The sequence below is a fragment of the Pimephales promelas genome, chromosome 13 (assembly GCF_988280905.1).
Source record: "Pimephales promelas chromosome 13, fPimPro1.hap1.1, whole genome shotgun sequence".
NCBI classification, from domain to species: Eukaryota; Metazoa; Chordata; class Actinopteri; order Cypriniformes; family Leuciscidae; genus Pimephales; species Pimephales promelas.
Window position 1 is genome coordinate 19,745,889 of NC_142781.1, and position 18,699 is coordinate 19,764,587.

Consider the following 18,699-nt stretch of genomic DNA (forward strand, 5'->3'; position numbering starts at 1 on the left):
TATTTCGGCATCAGAATAATACTTCAACAGAGATGGAAAATCAAGCATGTCAGTCTGTCAGTCTTGGCTTTCACAATTGTTTGTCTTGTCACATTTAGATTCCGCTATCTATAATTCAACAGTACAGAATAAAGATGCCATAATTTCCACATGAATAATACAGAAGCAGCATGTGTGTGTGCTAATGTGTAAAAAAGGACTCTTGGTGGGGAGGTGGTTGCTGCTGTGAAATGCAGCCCTTGAGGATTAAAAATAACAACAGCTGGCCTTCAGGACGCCATGATGGAGAGAAAGTCACACTGTCATGTGCCTCTTCGTATACACACATGCCCGCACACCTTTACATACAACACCTGGTCACTTTATGTGAACATTGCGTAAACAAAGTCGACTTTAACAAAACCTGAAGACATGATGAAATAAAGACACTTTATGTCATCAATTAATAGACCATAAATAATAAATGTACACGTACAAACAAGCATTTACAGTAGAAAAGCAGCCATAAAGTTAGCAGGAACACATTAACGTGTCTCAGACATGTGCATGAAGTGTTAACACACATTGGCCAGTTCCCCCGCACGTATTCAGAGCTGAGGTGTGTTTTCTCGGAGACCTGATCTGTTGGTTGAAGGGTTTCGCTATGCTGCAGACACTGTCTCATATTAATGTTTCACCAATGTGTGGTATGTCAGACCAAACACTTTCCCTGAATTATGGCGAAGGATCCTCTCCACAGGTTATTGAGGATGCAATCATTCAATGTCGGATTCCGACACTGTTTTTCCACAAAACTCAAACCCACAATAGGGTCATGAAGCAGCCAATAATACATTAAAACAAAACCTTTTTCTTTAATAAAATATTAGTTTACATTTATGGATCAACCGTAACAAATGGACTTGAGAGTGAATTTCAAAATGCTGGTGCGTTTAATAAGTTTACCTGTTGCATAACATTCTGTCTATTAAGATCCCTTATGAAGGCAGCATAGTGAATCCCTCGATGCAGTGCGTGTATTTTAATTGAAATATTAAAAATGTGCCTATTAAATTGATTGAAAAGAAATGTGTTTATAAATGTTGTTTTTTTTTTCAACAAATGACTTAATACCAATAAACAAGCATTATAGTCTGTAAATATTTGCTCAAAATTCACTTATGGCGAAGAATCTCACTGTAAAAAAATATTGTTGGTTTAACTTAAAAAAAAAAAGTAACCTGGTTGCCTTCAAATTTTAAGTTCATTGAAATGGAAAAAATTGAATTAATACAATGAAGGAGATTCATTTAATCACCATAAACTCAAAATATTATGTTATCTGAACTACGTAAATTATCTAAGTTGATTTTACAAAAGAAAAAAAATGTTGTGATTACAAATCATGAAAATATTTTTTTACAGTGCTTTATCAAGCGCCTCATGAACCCACCTTTTATGAAACCTAATAAGATTCCATCATACACATGCTATTTTTAACATTATATAAAAATGTCTACATATAAAAGTAGCATGCATATATTTAATGTCATTATTTTTATTTTATTTATAAAAATACTGTTCAAAGGTTTTAAGCATGAGTTATGCTCTTATGCTTACCAAGGCTAAAATTATTTAGTCAAAAATAGAGAAAAACAGTAATTTTATGAAATGTTAAACAGAAAATAGCTGGTTTCTATTTTAAAATAAAATATAATTGCAAAGCTGGATTTTCAGCATCATTACTCCAGTCTTCAGTGTCACAGAAATCTTTCTAAAATGCTGATTTAATATGTAAGAAACATTTCTTCTTTTTCCTTTTCTCTATCTTTAAGAATAGAAAGTTCTACTGTAGCTACTGTGTATGTTTATTTTTATTTAATGTGTCAGATTATTGAGACCCAAAAATGACTGTCGGGTTGTCTTCAGTGTCTTGTCTATCAAAAATAGAGTAGATAATAGACGAGGGAATAAACAAGATAAAGGCAGCATCAGTGTTAAATGGCACTCATGCCTTGTTAATGCCGGACAGCTGTGCTCAAAGTATGCCAGCCTGAGTCATCATACGACAACTGCCTGTGATCCATCTCTGGTGTGAGTGTGAGTGCATGAATATGGCGTATAACACGGAAATTCACAGTACTATGATTCTAATACTGATTTATGTATTTTTTATAAAACTTTTTTTTCACCTGTCTTTGTATGGATTTGTGTATTGCAGGATGCAGGACAGGAGTTGGAATGACACACTCCCCCTCTCTCTGCTGATAAAAGAGGCATGTCCTCCAGGGCACGTGTCCTTCGAGGGGGATGGGGGCGTGCATTCGGTGCCATCTCTTGATGGTGAGGTTTACTTGGACTCAGTACCAGAGCTAGATAGTGGAGATGGGGACTTTCCAGAACTTTCTGCTTTCCTGAGCCAAGACGAGATGAACTTCAGTCTGGATCTGGCTCGAGAAGCCATGAGTGACGCAGGTGAACCAAATGAACTAGATCTACCACCTGTTTCCACAGAGCACCTGCCCCTTTATTCAGAAACCAAAGACCACGCTCTCCAAGATTCAACATCACAGTCAGCTGACGCCACATCTGGCAAAGTCACATCCAATCAGAGCATGCCGCTCAGCAGGCCTAACCAGCCCTGCACTGCTCCTGAATCGCCCGAAAAGTTCATCTGCCAAAAAACAATCACGCCAGTGTATAAGCAGGACCGGCCCCGGCTGGTCCACGGAGGCCTGGAGCTCAACGAACGAGCCGCTTCAGCTACTGAGTTCTGCAGCCGAGCTGCTACCTTCATTGAGGAGCTCTCTTCCATCTTCAAAGGCTCCGCACGTGTGGAGCAGAAAGTTGATGAAGACTCCTCCTCACCCGACAGTGGCTACTTGTCTCCAAGGAGCCACCGGCTGGCCATGCAGCAGGCTCAACCACCTTCATCATCTTCATCTGAGCCCAAGCAGGAAGGCGTGCAGCAGAGCCGAGTTGATGTTGGGTCAGGTGAGGATCAGGGACGAGGTGTTAGTCTAGATGGACCCATGGCTCCTCCACACTTCACCCAGAAACTGAAGAGCCAGGAAGTAGCAGAAGGAAGTCCTATCCGCCTGGAATGCCGGGTCACTGGAAACCCCCTTCCGCTCGTCAGGTATGAAAACCATTCATTATATTTACTCCGGTATTGCCAGTACTGCTAGTATTGGGTTGTAATGTTTTCTTAATAGATTCATGAAAGCAGACATTGCAGATATTTTTTATGCCAGTACTGGAAGTTACAAACAAACAGATGCTATTTTTAGTGATATCACTGCTAGTCTTGGTGCGACGCCAGACTCCTGTGGAATCTTAGAATGATCCCTGCAAATGTTCCAAAGAAACACAAATTGACCTTTAAATAGAACTTGTAGTAATTTTTTAGATTGCGGTTAAGGTTATTGATGTTTGACGTGAAATGCAAATGTTGATAATATATTTGTGATGTGTAAAACTAAAGTGATAATGACAATAGGCTACTTTTTAAGAGCACCTGTCCCCTTAACTTTTGTTTTGAGTTCCTTTGGAGTGGCTGAAGTCTTAATCAGTGGGATCAGAGGGGACACTCTCATCAAAGGTTATACTCTAAATTTAAGCTCACTTGGCAACTTGCTATATATTTGCTCATGGTCTAAACACCTTAGAACATTAGATCTATCAACTTTTTTCTCAATTTGGTCATTGCAAGTTTTGAAATTCATCAGTATATACCTATATGCTTTAAGTTCACACATTATTGAGATGGTGGCACTGATCAGTGAACAGAATCATGGGCTTGAGATCAATTAAGACAACATGCATATGTGTTTGTACATATGTTTCAGAGATACTCTTGATGATGCAACTACCCACATCGTGTGAGCATAGTGTCCAATGAGAGACTGTGTGGAAATTAGTGGTGGCAAACAGACCACAGAATGTCTGTGTGGTCCCATTACCCACCTTAGGAATCATGTTGAGTGGGGTTGTTTACTTGCATTTAGCAGACGCTTTCATTCTAGTAACTGTGTGTTCTTGCAAAGAAGTGATGGGGTCTGTGAACTCAGTTACTTTCCACACTTTTGGTAATCTGCTACCAATATTCCTCTCATTAAAATTAAAAGTGCAACTGAACACCTGAGTTGTTTTAAAAAGAGATTTTCATTCGAGCGGATCTCCCCACTCCACTGATAACACTCATGAAATATTCTAAGAACCACCAGTCGCTATCAGTCGGAGGCTTACTTTAATGTGATGTCTATTGCCGTTGTTTTTACTGGCATGCAAGGCTGTTGGTGGTGGTGTTTCCACTGTCCACAATCTATACTCAAAAACACTGAAAACTTTAAATAAAAAATGTGATGTACTGTACATTCTGTGTTCTTAATTTAAAGGGAGGGTTAGTTCACCCAAAAAATGAAAATTTAGTCATCATTTACTCACCTTCAAGTTGGTTCAAAACTGTATGAGCTTCTTTCTTCTGCTGAACACAAAAGAAGATATTTTAAAGAAAGTTGGTAACTATGCAGTTGATGGCGACTTCCGTAGTAAGGGAAAAAACCATGGAAGTAAATGGTTATGATGACTGAGTAATAGAAAATATTAACTTTAAGATGTAAAATAAATCTCTGATGTCCCCAGAGTGTGTATGTGAAGTTGTGAAGCTATATGTTTATATAGCATGTTAAAGTTGTCACTTTTTGAGGGTGAACAAAAACACACAGTTTTTGTGTCTGTCCCTTTAAATGCAAAAAATAAAAGATCTCCCTTTTATTTGCTTTGAACTTTGAGCATACCAACTTTGCAGATGTTGTTTATGTTCAAACAGCAACATCACACTAACTAAAGTTCTAACTAAAATCAAAATCAACCACCGCTTTAAATAACACGAGGAAAGGCACTAAATCTACATCTAAACAGTAACAGAAGAGTAATCAAAGTGTAGTTATAAACTTTTTTCTTTTCTTTTCTTTTATGGGTGAGTAAGGAAGCTTACACTGAGGTTTATAGTGCATTTTCACCATATCAGGCTGCTTACACAGGCAGTATAAATGCTGCAGTCTGTTAATTTGGTCTGATTATGCATTGTTTACATGTGTGGCATGAAACAGGCCTAATGTATATTTCGCTGTCAAACAGCATAGTTCACCAGCTAGAATAGCATTAATTCAGATCTCACCAGTATAAACCAGTCTGGACCAGCAAGGAAAGTCATTTCAGCCTGCACTTACAAGTTGCTATTATAGTAATTATGAAATGAAGGGGAAAGTATCAAAATAATTTACAAGTATTTAAAAAAAAAAAGCAGTGTTGAATTTTCAAGCAAAAATAGGCCTAAATAAATAGGTTTTTAGCCTGACATAAGATGTTTGATGTTCGATTACTGTAGTCTGAGTGCATAAACACAGAGCTCTGTATTTTTCGATCTGCACAGCAGCACACACTGTTTTCCACCCCAGGGCCCAGCAACAGGAGGTTCAGTGTCGAGCTAGAGAGGGGCAACAGTAAAATGAGATTTCAGCCCACGTAGGGTTGCATAATGAAAGGGGACCAAGATACAGTTGGACTCCGGGACGTAGTGGTTGCACACTGGAAACGCAAAGCCTTGTCCGTCTCCCTCTGCCACTGCAACCGGGCCTCATCCTGTCAATATAAATAGTCTTGGTCGGCATAGAGGAGCCAGGCTCTGGAATGCTATCCATGCCATGACTTGACACTTTCCACACGGCTTTACTTTCTCCACCTTTCTACACCTTCTTAGGGAATATGTAGATGTCGGAAAGAGAGAGCGAGAGAGAGAGCACAGAGAAAACCTCCACAGGGAGCTGTAGCATAAGGGTCACAGTGATTTTGGCAAGTAAAGCATGTTCCTGGGTCAACATATTTTAATCCTGGGACAACATTCCTGTTTGTATATTTATCCCTACCCCTAAAGCTAAACATACCCATAATGTATCCCTAAAATCAGAATGATTGGTAAATAACACTGATGTATAACCACCTAACCCTGTTTGTAAGCCAAAACTTGGCATAAACTTTAAACTTGTTGCTCAAATCTGACTGATTGGTTGATTGAAATGTTGTTCTAGGATCAACAAAGATTTAAATCAGGTTTACTGTGGCATGTGACCTGCCATTATCTTTATCCATATCCTTTATCCAAGATTTCGGTGTGTTTTTGGCCTCTAGGTGGGAGTGTTGCATCTCAAGTTTGAGTTAGATTGTGCAAGACCAGATATAGTTTATTTTCTCAGAAACTTTCTTCTCGTTGACACTACAGAGACCCTTGGTATAAATACTGTAATGATTACATACAGGTGTTACATAACCCAGGGTTATATTTATTGAGACGTGTTTTTCACAGTATGCATGGATGGGCTAAAGTTAGTGAGGGTAGTTTGAAGTTTCTGGAGACATGAGGGGGAGACAGAAATTTCTTGCAGATCAGATATTCCCGTTTGGAAAATACTAACACTTCAGTTCATCTACAATTTAACCAAGGAGTAACAAATGGGAACAATTTTCCAATTTCTGAAAATCTATTGATCTGTTTTTCTAATATACATTGATTCCTGAAACTAATTTTCTCCAAACTCAAGCACAACAAAATCTTTCTCTTAATCAGTATTTTTGTCTTGTTTTCCAGTAATAATATCTAAACATGCTTTAAATATACACTCACCTAAAGGATTATTAGGAATACCATACTAATACTGTGTTTGACCCCCTTTCGCCTTCAGAACTGCCTTTATTTAATTCGTGGCATTGATTCAACAAGGTGCTGAAAGCATTCTTTAGAAATGTTGGCCCATATGGATAGGATAGCATCTTGCAGTTGATGGAGATTTGTGGGATGCACATCCAAAATCGGAAATCGAGACTCATCAGACCAGGCAACATTTTTCCAGTCTTCAACTGTCCACTTTTTGTGAGCTCTTGCCAATTGTAGTCTCTTTTTCCTATTTGTAGTGGAGATGAGAGGTTCCCGGTGGGGCCTTCTGCTGGTGTAGCCCATCCGCCTCAAGGTTGTGCGTGTTGTGGCTTCACAAATGCTTTGCTGCATACTTCATGAACCTCAGTTGTAACGAGTGGTTATTTCAGTCAAAGTTGCTCTTCTATCAGCTTAAATCAGTCGGCCCATTCTCATCTGACTTCTAGCATCAAGCATATAGTTTTTCCCTTTTCACATCATTTTTTGTAAACCTTCTAATGTCTGACATGATTCTTGCCTCTGTCTTAACTTGATTTGCTCCTTGACGGTCAAATGGCAATGAATCACGCTGAATAGGCATTCCATTTATATAACATGAACCAATTCAATAATCAGGTCTTTACACTGAGTACACTATACTATTGTAATATATGTATGTCATGTTAATAATTACTGTATTTATAATGTCTACTGGCTGATGTGAATATCAAGTGTTACTTTTTATGTGCACTATTCATTCATAACTTGTTGATCGGCTAGGAATTGTTGTCGTTCACATCACTTCACACAGTCATGGGTGTGAAGACTTTCTCATGCAGCCTTTTGAAATCAAATCGCGTGTGTCGAAACAGCGCCAGTTTTCTTTTGCGTCTACTGAACCTGTAAATGACATCATCAGCATTTGTCAAGCTCCAGTCTGACTACATTAGAGTTGACTGACATAATTTTGATTCAGTAAGCTAATGCATCTTCCTAAGTGTTGCGCATTAAACATTCACACTTACTGTGCAACATACACTAATTGTTCCATGTCTGTCTGACTAACTGGCTGATCCAAACCATAGACACAATGCCTTTCTTCTGTGTGTCAATGAGGATAGATAATAGGTTATGCAATGCAATGTGTAAACCTAAAGGACAATTTCCTTCAGAAAAAAAAGAGAAGATTTTTCCACTGTAAGGTTGAGTACGTTTTTGTGAAATCGGTCTTAACAGGAAGTCAGTGTGGCTGACTGCCTTCTTGATTTGTCTTTTAGTGATCCGTGCTGAACTCAAGATAGTGACCGGGTGACATCATCTCTAGTAGAGTGGAGTATATCCTCCCTCTTCACATCAATTTAAACCATTAGCCCCAATCAGTTGCAGGTGTGGAGACTGGAGAGGCAAGGCGTTAGGTAAACATTGGGTTTGGCAGAGAGGTAAATATAGTGCCCAGGCTGATAGAGGTGCCTCTGTAGATTTAAGGAATGAAACCCTGAAAACTCTCAGAGTAGTGTGTATGTGTGTGTGTGCGTGCGTGCGTGTATGTGAGATCCTACACATGTGACATGAAGCCTTTATCTTTTCCACATAGACATTTAGATGATTCTTGTGTGTGTGTTTTCCACAGAATTTCACATCTGTTCATCAGAATTGCCTTTACGGCAATACAGTCAGTGGAGATGTAACTCACTTTGGTATCAATTATATTCTTCATTTTCATTTCATTCTTCTTTTACTCATTTATTTATTAGTGTAGTTGATCACAGTGTCCGCCTGGGAAGATTCCTCTTCTTGGGTGGACATACAGTATAAGCCTGTATAAATATGAGACAGATTTTCTAGATGTTCCAGAGATGCAATCGTGTGTTAGTGGTGGAAAAAAGAAATTGACACGAACACAGCCTATTCAGTAAATTATAAATAAGTACCTCAAATGATATTCAATGTATCTCAATGTAGCCTTGTCTAGTTTGAGGTTAACATAATAGTCAAATTTCTTTCTAACTTTCTAGTTTACTGGAAATATCTCAATTCAACTGCACTGTTGGCCTCTCAATATGCATTTTAAGGTCATTTAATGGGTGTCAGTAAGGTGTAGGGATATTTTAGGATCGTTAAACTTTAGAGAGTTACAGAGGACAGTTCTGAGATGAACATACCCAAATTTCAGCCTCCTAGATTGCTGGGAAGCTTTGAATGGAAAAATACATGGTTTATACTTAATTTGGACAGGTACAATTTTGAACAGTCTTCTTAAAGACTTCTTAAAATGCATTTAAAGGGGAAACCTAATAGGTCTCCATCAAATTGCCTTGTAAACTATAACCACACAAATGTACAATTGAGCTAGGTAAATTTATCCATATAAATCATATTTAAATGTACATTTATAAATAGATTGCATTTGGTTTAACATAAAACTAATTACACACTTGTACTGAATTTCTGTATAGTTAATAATGTTTCTTTTGGTGTCATTCCTGTTATCTAAACTGTTGTTTAACTTTTCTTTTTTAATGGATTATAAATGGTATTAGCCCAAAAGATGTTGCAGTCATGCTGATATAATTTACATTGCATGATTCGGTTGGCAAACAAATATCACTTGTACGTGAGCATGTGTTCATGCTGATGCTCAACATGGTACACATGTTGATATTTTTAAGGAACGTTTTGCAAGAATTTGTTGGGAAAAGGGTAAACAAACACAGCATATAACAAACACCATGAGTCACACACACACAAATACACACACACACAGCAGGAGGACAAGGTTCTCATTATAATAAAACTAATTGGAAACAAAGTGATGTGGAAGTTATGTTCACCCATGGGAGCAGCTTCACAATGAGTATGAACATGTGTGTGTATTCATTACTTCTCTGGTTAATGGCTCTTTCATATTTTATCACTTGTTTCCCTTGGGCATGGTCTTTGATGAGGTTGCCAGATCTTAGCAGGAGATCCTCCCTCGTACTTCTAAAAATGCCCCTTGCAGTCACTCTGTATATTAAGCACAGCTTTGCGTGCCAGCATTCCCCATTCACCCCACTCTCAAGCGGAAGAGAAAAAGATTGCAAATGAATATGAAATTTAGCTCTTTTGAAAAAACTTTTGCTGATAATTTACTCACCCCCATGTCATCCAAGATGCCCATGTCATTCTTCCTTCAGTCAAAAAGAAATTAAGGTTTTTGATGAAAACATTCCAGCATTTTTTCCCATATAATAGACTTCAACATTTACTATTATTATCAGTGTTGAAAACAGTTTTGCCTAATGTTTTTGTTGAAACTGAAATTTTTTCAGAATTTTTCGAATGAATGGAAAGTTCAAAAGATCAATATTTATATTAAAGATTTAGTAACATTATACATTTCCTTACTATACATTTTAATCAGTGTAATGTATCCTTGCTGACTTGCTGGTAATTTCTTTAAAATAACAAAAACAAGTACTGACCCTAAATTTGAATGGCGTCTACTGTGTTTGAAGAGCTTTTCAACTATGTTGTAAATCCCTGAACACCTGGTACTCTCCTTGTTTACAATGTTTCTTCAAATGCTAACGGGACGGAACAGCGTAGCGAGGCATTAATGGTGTGTTTGTTTGTACAAAATGTCCAGGCATAGTCTGCCACAGTTGGAAATTTCCTCAAAAGGAAGGACATCTGAACATAGGTGAAGAATCATTAATGCATGTTCTGTAACAGAGCGAGAGGAAGCAGAAGCTAGAGGGAGAGAGGGAAGGAACGAGACCTGCGAATAAGGATGTGCCAACATTCTTGGAATGAACCACAAGAGGACTTGTCATGCAAATAGACCACTTTCTGACAAAAGGGCAGAAAAAGAGTGGGAGAAGCATGGATATGTAGGGAAGAAACTTGCTTGGGAAAGAAGTGAGGAATTCTTGCTCGGAAACATTTTGGTTGGCAGTTAGAAGAACCACAAGTGTGTCACTGACTATGTTGCACTGATCAAACATGCAGACTTTGCTTTGGCGTTAACAGTCCAGTTTATCAAAGAATCCTGAAAAAAAATCAACAATTTCCTCAACAATATTAAGCAGCACTGTTGGGTAATAAAAATACATATTTCTTGAGCAGCAAATCAATCAGCATAAAATAATGATTTCTGAAGGATCATGTTGATAGTAATGATGTTGAGAATTCAGCTTTGATATCACAGGAATAAATTCCACTTTAATAAATTTTATATTTAAGTTTTTCTTTTCTTTTTTTTTTGTTTAATGTTTTGTTGTATTGTATTTTTTATCAAAGAAATGCAGCCTTGGTGAGCATAAAGTGACTTCTTTATTTTAAAAATCTTATCCTAACTATTGAGAGGGATTATTCCACATTTAGAGTATTACAATGTCACTGTTTGATCTGTGGGAAAAGTTCTCTGCCAGGTTTATACCTTCTCCTCTTTAGTAAGTGGTAGCTTGTAATTACGATGTCATCTCATAAACATGAGTCTAAAACTGCAGAGGATGACGCAACGCAAGTATTGTGTGATACATTTGAAACATATGGATCAGAAATGAGTCAATGATGAGATGTCTTCTCTCAAACCGCTTTGGTACTGACCTCCGACCCTGTATCTTTGCTGTGTATGTTAATCGCTATCATGATCCCTGGGATTTGAGCGAGGAGTCTCAACACATCTCCATAATGGAAATGCTGACTTTAATTTTGGCCTAAATCCCAGCTCATTATGACCTAACATTGACTTTGTCAAGCCTCTGATGTGTTTGAATCCTGTCCTTTTACTTTTTTAAGTGTACTTTTCCAGATCTTTACAAATAATGGTTGGAAAAATCTAGCTTAAAATAAAAAAAATAAATGTGTCAAATTCTTGTAATATAATGTAATATTTGCGTCTTTTGATTCATACGTAACTTTTATACCATTTTTAAAAAGGAAAAGTCTTGAATTAAATAATTTCTTGTTTCATATTATTCCTGCTGGTTTCTTTGTACATCAACCTGCTTTGTTGCCAGTCGACAGTATTCACTCACTTGATCATACTTTTTTTTTTTGTATGCTTTATATGCGTCTTTCTACTGCAAGTTTTTTAGCTGATGCCATCCCAACCATAAACTTAAGCTGTCTTTTGTATATGATGATCTTTACCCTGTCGTTTTTACCACGTTCTGCACGCTACGTATAGACTGAGGTTCAGAACAGTGTCTGTGTTCAGCACTTAGACATTGAGAGGTATGACGTAACCCTTAGCAACGGTGTTCCCATGAAGTGCTGTTGTGTTTTGTTTATGCCAAGATGACAGTGCCGTGTACAGCAGCCACCTGGGACAGAGAAACAATAAAAAGAAAAAGAAACACTTGATTACAGACGAATGCAACACAAACACTCGCTGCAAGAGCTCGTTTGAAACGACAGCAAACACATACACATTAGCTACAGTATAGCTACATGCATTGGAGTTATCACAATGTTGACTTAATTCTAAATAAGAGAAAATACTGATTAATGGTCTTGGACAACTATTTAAATCTTTATTCTAAATAAATATTTTATATTTATATTGATTTTCCTCTTACAAATTGTTGTACGTTAGTGATTCCAAATTACTTGACAAATATTGTAGCTAACATTACATTACACATTTAAGGTAATATAACCAGACTACTCGTTTATCACATTCGTTTAAATAGGACAATCTTGTACCATATTGATATGAATAGAAAAAGAAAGAAAATATATTCCTTTCTTTATTATCAACGTCATGAAGTGCATTAAATAGTACATTATCTCAGTGTTTCATGATGGAACTGCAGGGTGTTTGTGAGTTTAATAAACAGCTATTAATTAAATCGTAATATAAATATTTAAAAACTTGTGTATATGACAGTGTCATTCTCACGATATTATTTTTAATGATACCATTGATTGCAGTAAAAGGTTATTAACTAATCATTAAGAGTAATTAAAGCCCTGTAAGCTGATAAACAAAGTCAGCACCCTGTTTGCAGAACAAACTGATAAGAGTAAAAACTGTGGTCCACAATAGTGAGAGGAGGATAATAATGATGACACTGATGATGTCATGAGGGCAGTCACGATAAAACAGGGACAGAGAGAAATTTCCAAATGCAGCTGCAGAGAGGAACGTAATACTGCTGGTGTGAATGAGCCAAAGACGTGGGGAGAGGTCAAAGGTCACAATAACGAGGCCAAAAATCGACCAAAGGTTCCATACTCACAGAGCTGCGTGAAACGGCACACACGTCAACTAACGCTCGGTAGACACACTCACACGGACACACGTAAAGAACAGGGTGGTGTTAACAAGGACTCTGTCACTTTGGCATGCTAACGTCTGTTTGCTAGTGCACACGTATGCATATGGACATCCGGAAATACTCTGCGTTATCTTGGCTGATGTTAGGTCAGGCCATGTATGGAATAAAGATGTTCACACACACTTAAGTAGCAGCATGTTAGGTGGATTCATGAGGTGTACCGTGATGCAGGATTTGATATGGCCGTTAGCTTTGAATGTTCCTGAATTCTTGTGTTTGGGCCAAGAGACTGACAGGCTTTGAACCTTAACCTAAACCTGCTATCAGTTATGTAGCTTATACAGTATCTTTCCTATCTGAAGACTGAATGTTATTTGTTTGTGGTGTAATTGTATTGTGATTATTTCATTCTGATTCGTTGGTGTGAAAAGCAGGTGTTTTTGTTTATGACTGGTTTATTGTACTGTATGTGTATGCATGGGTGCATGCAAGTGTGCGTGGGTGTGTTCGTGTCTGTGAATGAATGACCCTGCTTACCTGGTGTTACAAATGAATGTCACAAAATGTTCCAAATAGATTTTCAACATTGGTAATAATCATTAATGTTTCTTGAGCAGCAAATCAGCTTATTAGAATGATTTCTGTATGATCATGTGACAATGAAAACTGGAGTAATGATGCTGAAAATTCAGCTTTGATCACAGAATTAAATTATATTAAAATCAAATAAATGCTGCCTTGGTGAGCATAAGAGCCTTTATTTTATATATATTACATTTTATTATTATAGATATTATTTTTAAATATTATGAAATAGATATTATTATATCTATTGTATCGATCCCAGACTTTTTAATGGCAGTGTACATATTTATATCCTTATGTTATTTCATACACATAGTTATAATCTGACTACATTTTGTCTTCATAATATTTCTGTAATACACATATTTATATAGTTGTAATCTAAATTCAACCCCCATTGCAAATCAGATATTGATATTGGCAGAATTTACAGACTTTTAGCTGTTAGCAATGAACAAATCAAACTAAAGTATTTAAAATAGCTCAAAACAGCCAATGTTTCAAGTGGTTTCACCAAATTGAACTTAAAATTCAACTTGTAATGACTTGTAATGTAATGACAAAATGATTCAACCCTCTGAATAGATTATATCACAACAGCACAAATCTGGAAAACAGATGTTGTCTTAAGCACACCTGATACACCTAATCAATGGCTTAATTATTTGCACCAGGTGTGTTTGAGCTTGAACACATGAAATATCTCAGGTAAATGTCACGTTTGACTGCATGTTATAAATATGGCTAAGTCAAAAGAATGGTCCTAAAAGTTAAGAGAAGATATCACCCTTCACAAACAAGTAAAAGGATACAAAAAATAGCGAAGGCACTAAATGTTCCTAGAGACACTGTTGGAGGCATAGTTTGTAAGTTTAAAGTAAAAGGAACAGTTGTTACACTACAGGGCAGATAAAGAAAGCTATCAACGGCTGCAACCAGATTTCTGAGAAGACAGGTTCAGAAAATCCTACTGCAAAAGACCTGCAGCAAGACTGAGGTTTCAGCCTTCACAGTAAGGCGCGTACTAAACCCATGCCAGAACATCCAAGACTACACCACTAACTGACCCAAAAGCACAAGAAAAGTCGGCTCCAATTTGCCCAAAATTATATAAATAAGCCATAGAGGTTTTGGGATTCTGTTCTGAGGAATGATGAAACAAAACGAACTTTTTGGCCTATGGATCAGTGGTATGACTAAAGGAAGAAGAATGAAGCAAATGCTGAAAAGGACACTCTGTCTACAGTTAAGCATGGTGGTGGCTCGTGATGCTCTGGGGTTGCTTTGCATCCTCTGGCACTGCAAATCTGCAGCATGTGGAAGCCAAGATGGATTCATTGTAGTATCAGGAAATTCTAGGAGAAAACATCATGCCGTCAGTGAGGAAGCTGAAGCTTGGGTGTTATTTGACCGTCCTACAGGACAATGATCTCAAGCATACCTAAAATTCCACCAAGGCTTGGTTGCAGAAGAAGTCCTGGAAGATTATACAGTGGCCATCACAGTCACCTGACTTGAAGCCCATAGAAAATCTGAAGAAATTTGAAGAAAGCAGTTGAAGAACACAAACCCAAGTATGTCACTGAACTGGAGGCCAGTGTTTATAAGGAATGGGTAAAGATTCTTTAGAAACCAGCTTTCTACCAGAAGCTGCTGTCTGGTTATACATCTCGTTTGCAGGAGATCCTAACAGCAAAAGGGTGTTAAGTACTAAAGATGCTTGCCATGAAGGGGTTGAATAATTTTGAGACTGCAGAAGTCATTAAAAGTAACATTTTCAGTTGAATTTGGGGGAACCATTGAAATATTTGATGTGTTGATTTTTTGTTTTTTTTTTGTTTGATTTGTTCATTGCATCTGAATTCTGTAAATTTTTGCCAATAAACCTGATTTGCAACAGGGGTTTAATAAATAAGTATGAACATATTTATATTATATTCAGACTTTATTTGTGATTAAAATATAGAGCTGCCTTTTTATTTTATAGGGTCGTTAAAGGGAATCATCATATTTGGGAGTCCGTGGAAAAAGTTTGAAAACCTCTGTGTTTAGGAATGTGTATTTTGAGTTTTCAGCTCATGCAGAAATATTTTAACGTTATATTTTAATGTTACCCTGCAGATTGTGACAGGATTACAATCTCTCTGTTAAACTGTCAAAAGACACAGACCTCTTCATCTGTCTAACACATCTGGTAATTACATTCTCTCATTCTCTCTTTAATCTCTTTATATAAATCCCTGTACCATATCACATCATTCATTTGTCTTTCTTTCTTTATGTTTCCTCTTTATCACACACTCTTATCACATCTCCATCTGTCTCTTTCTTGTTTTAACTGTCCCTTCAAGAAAATTCTTTCCACGCTGCTCATAATTCCTCCCTTCTGTCTTGTTCCTCTTTTAGTCCTCTTTCTCATCTTTGTCCATCTCTTCGCATTCTGCGGGGTACGACCATGAGGCGCCGGAGTTCTGGTGATGATGTCACAATCTTAGGGAGTTGTGTCTCTGAGCATTTAGTTTCGTCTGTTAAACTGACCCCTGTGATATTACCGACTCTATAAACGTCTGCATTGAGGGAGGCAGAGATCGGGGTCAACTGAATCATTCACTTGTATAGTGGCTTCGCTCACTGTGCAGGAACTTACTGGAGTCAAATGTAGGCCACGGTTGCACGTAAAGGAGTCTGCAATCTGCACTGGCAGTGGTCCGATTATGACGGCTGTAGTCATCGAGTCTGTACATGAAGATTAATGTATTTTGGCATTTATCAATGTGAATATTTTTCCGTTTCACATTGAATGGTGTCATGTTTCATGCTAGTGTAACTGTAGATGATTGTTCTTTTGCTCATTCATGAAACTGAGTTGTTTTTAAAGTATGATATGTGATCTAATATAAACCTTAGTGCGCCTTTTGAAGCAAAGCCATTAAATATAAAGTTGATTTAGATGTGGAGTGCTGCGTATGCTGGTGAATATCACTGATAGTTTTAACAGTTACGAGACACGTCCAACACAAACCTTGAACTAAGCTTTAAACCCAATTTGTCTGAGGGGCAGAACCCTGTTTTAATTTAAAGGGATAGTAGGTCACACACAAATTAGGAAATGTATAGACACAAAATAATATTCTGTATATATATATATATATATATATATATATATATATATTAGAGAATATACATTTATTTAAACAGTTAAAACATTCCTCAGAAAATCTTCTTTTGTGTTCTGCAAGACCAGCCCATTCTCACCCCCAAGGCGTCACTTAACTGACGCCTTGGGAAGCATTTGGACATGCTTCAATGTCTGATGCTTTAGGCGCCCTTTAGCGTCAGTAAGATGACGCCCTAGGATCGCGTGTACCCTACCCCCACCCCACACCTAAACCTAACCGCGTCCTCTAACTGACGCTTTCCTTTAGTGTCAGTTAGAATAGATGACGCCGTAGGATCGCGTCATGTAAGTGACGCTAAAGGGCGCCTAAAACGTCAAATATTGAAGCATGGTCAAAGGTGACGCCTTGGGGTGAGAATGCGTTGGCAAGACATAAAATCATTAAAGTTTAAAACGACATTGAGATTAGTGTGTTGATGAGAATAATGACAGAAGATGGAAATGATTGAGAAGATTATTATGACTGGGCATACATTTACTTTTGACATTTTAAGGAGCCAATTGTTTCTAATAATTGAGAATTTATCTCTCAGTGTGACCTTATATCTCGAATTGTGAGAGTAACTATATATTGCTGTTTGACTTTATTTCTCGCAGTGCCTTTATATATATATATATATCAGTGCGACTACAGTGATCATACTAACCTTAATAGTGATATTAAAAAGGCTTAAAATTTTTAAATGTGCATTGTACAATAAATACGTACTCCAAATAAGGTGTAATTATAATATTTATACCAGTAATTCTCAAGTGATATGCCAGTAAATATGTTTTGGATTTGTAGTATACTTAGTATGAAAAAAAAAACAACATCTTGGTATGGATTCTTTTTTACTAGGGTATATATATATATATATATATATATATATATATAAATGTAAACTCAATGTAAAGACACACATAGGCTATTGTTAGAGAATGTTCTGGAAATCTCAGTCTAAACCGTTTAACAGTTACAGTTCAACAGATGTCCAGGAGCAAAAAGATGCAAAACAAAGCCAGAAAAGGAGAGATGACATCAGTTCTGTGGATGTGTGTATCTGTCCTTGAATGGGTCTGTTTATCAGCATTTAGAATACCTCCATCAGATTTGGATCTGTATGATTTGTGCATTGTCTGTGTACTGTAAAATGAGGAGCATGTCAGCGTTGTAGCTCATTCGTGCCTTTGGGCATACATTGATTTGTGTGTGTTGGAAACCTTGGCAATTTCAAAAGCCAAGTGAAATTAATGTGTATTTGAGGCAGATGTCACTGAGAGTTTTTGAATGTTTCTGCAGTTGATCTAGTTTTATTGTTTTCTTCAGCTTTTGATTTACCAACAACTGAAGCCCATATTTCAACCCCAAACGCACACAATACTCTATGAAAGATGACTTTTTGGTCCAACTTACTTTTGCAACACATTAATACAGGTTGATGACACACCGGAGACAAGAGAATTGGGAGGGAACTGTAAAATACTCTATGTATATCTGCTCTGCTGTGTAAACTCAAACAGAAACACAAAAGAACCTTTTACCAGCTCAAAATCCAGAGAAACCTTTAGTCAATTTCATCTGAGCTTCAGAGCTTGTCTTTGAACACAATCTTTCTCAGTGTTGTGTATGTATTTCACCATCATTAACTTCACTGAATAGATGATAGTCATCATTAATCCTCATGTTTAGATTTGTTTGTCAGATTAATGGTTTGTTTATTAGGAGTACAATTGTTAGTGTTGTTTGCTTAACTTGTACTATTCAGCATCTTAGTGCATACGGAAAGGACTAGAGTTTGTTTTACTTTGTGTTTTTTTTTTTGTCTTTGGAGAAATGGAAAGGTTGTCATGGTAATTGGAAAAGCATTTTGAGATGATTCTGAGATGACCTTTGGAAGACCTTTTGAACAGAAAGATGAGTGTCAGGCGGTGCAGTCAGTGCAGATGAAAATAAAAGAACAATAATTTGCAATATTATTATTATATTAATTTTTAGGTTCTGTTATTAGTTGTTC

General features: G+C 37.1%; 1 protein-coding gene across 2 annotated transcripts in view; it reads left to right on the plus strand.

Moving 5' to 3' along the window:
- Positions 1–18,699, plus strand: part of palld (palladin, cytoskeletal associated protein) — an 87,091-nt gene that overhangs the window by 419 nt on the left and 67,973 nt on the right. For both annotated transcript variants that reach the window (XM_039692249.2, XM_089118586.1), the window contains exon 2: positions 2,201–3,118. In XM_039692249.2, the coding sequence (XP_039548183.2) occupies positions 2,202–3,118 (917 nt within the window). In that variant the 5' untranslated portion in view covers position 2,201. The remainder of the gene's footprint in view (positions 1–2,200; positions 3,119–18,699) is intronic.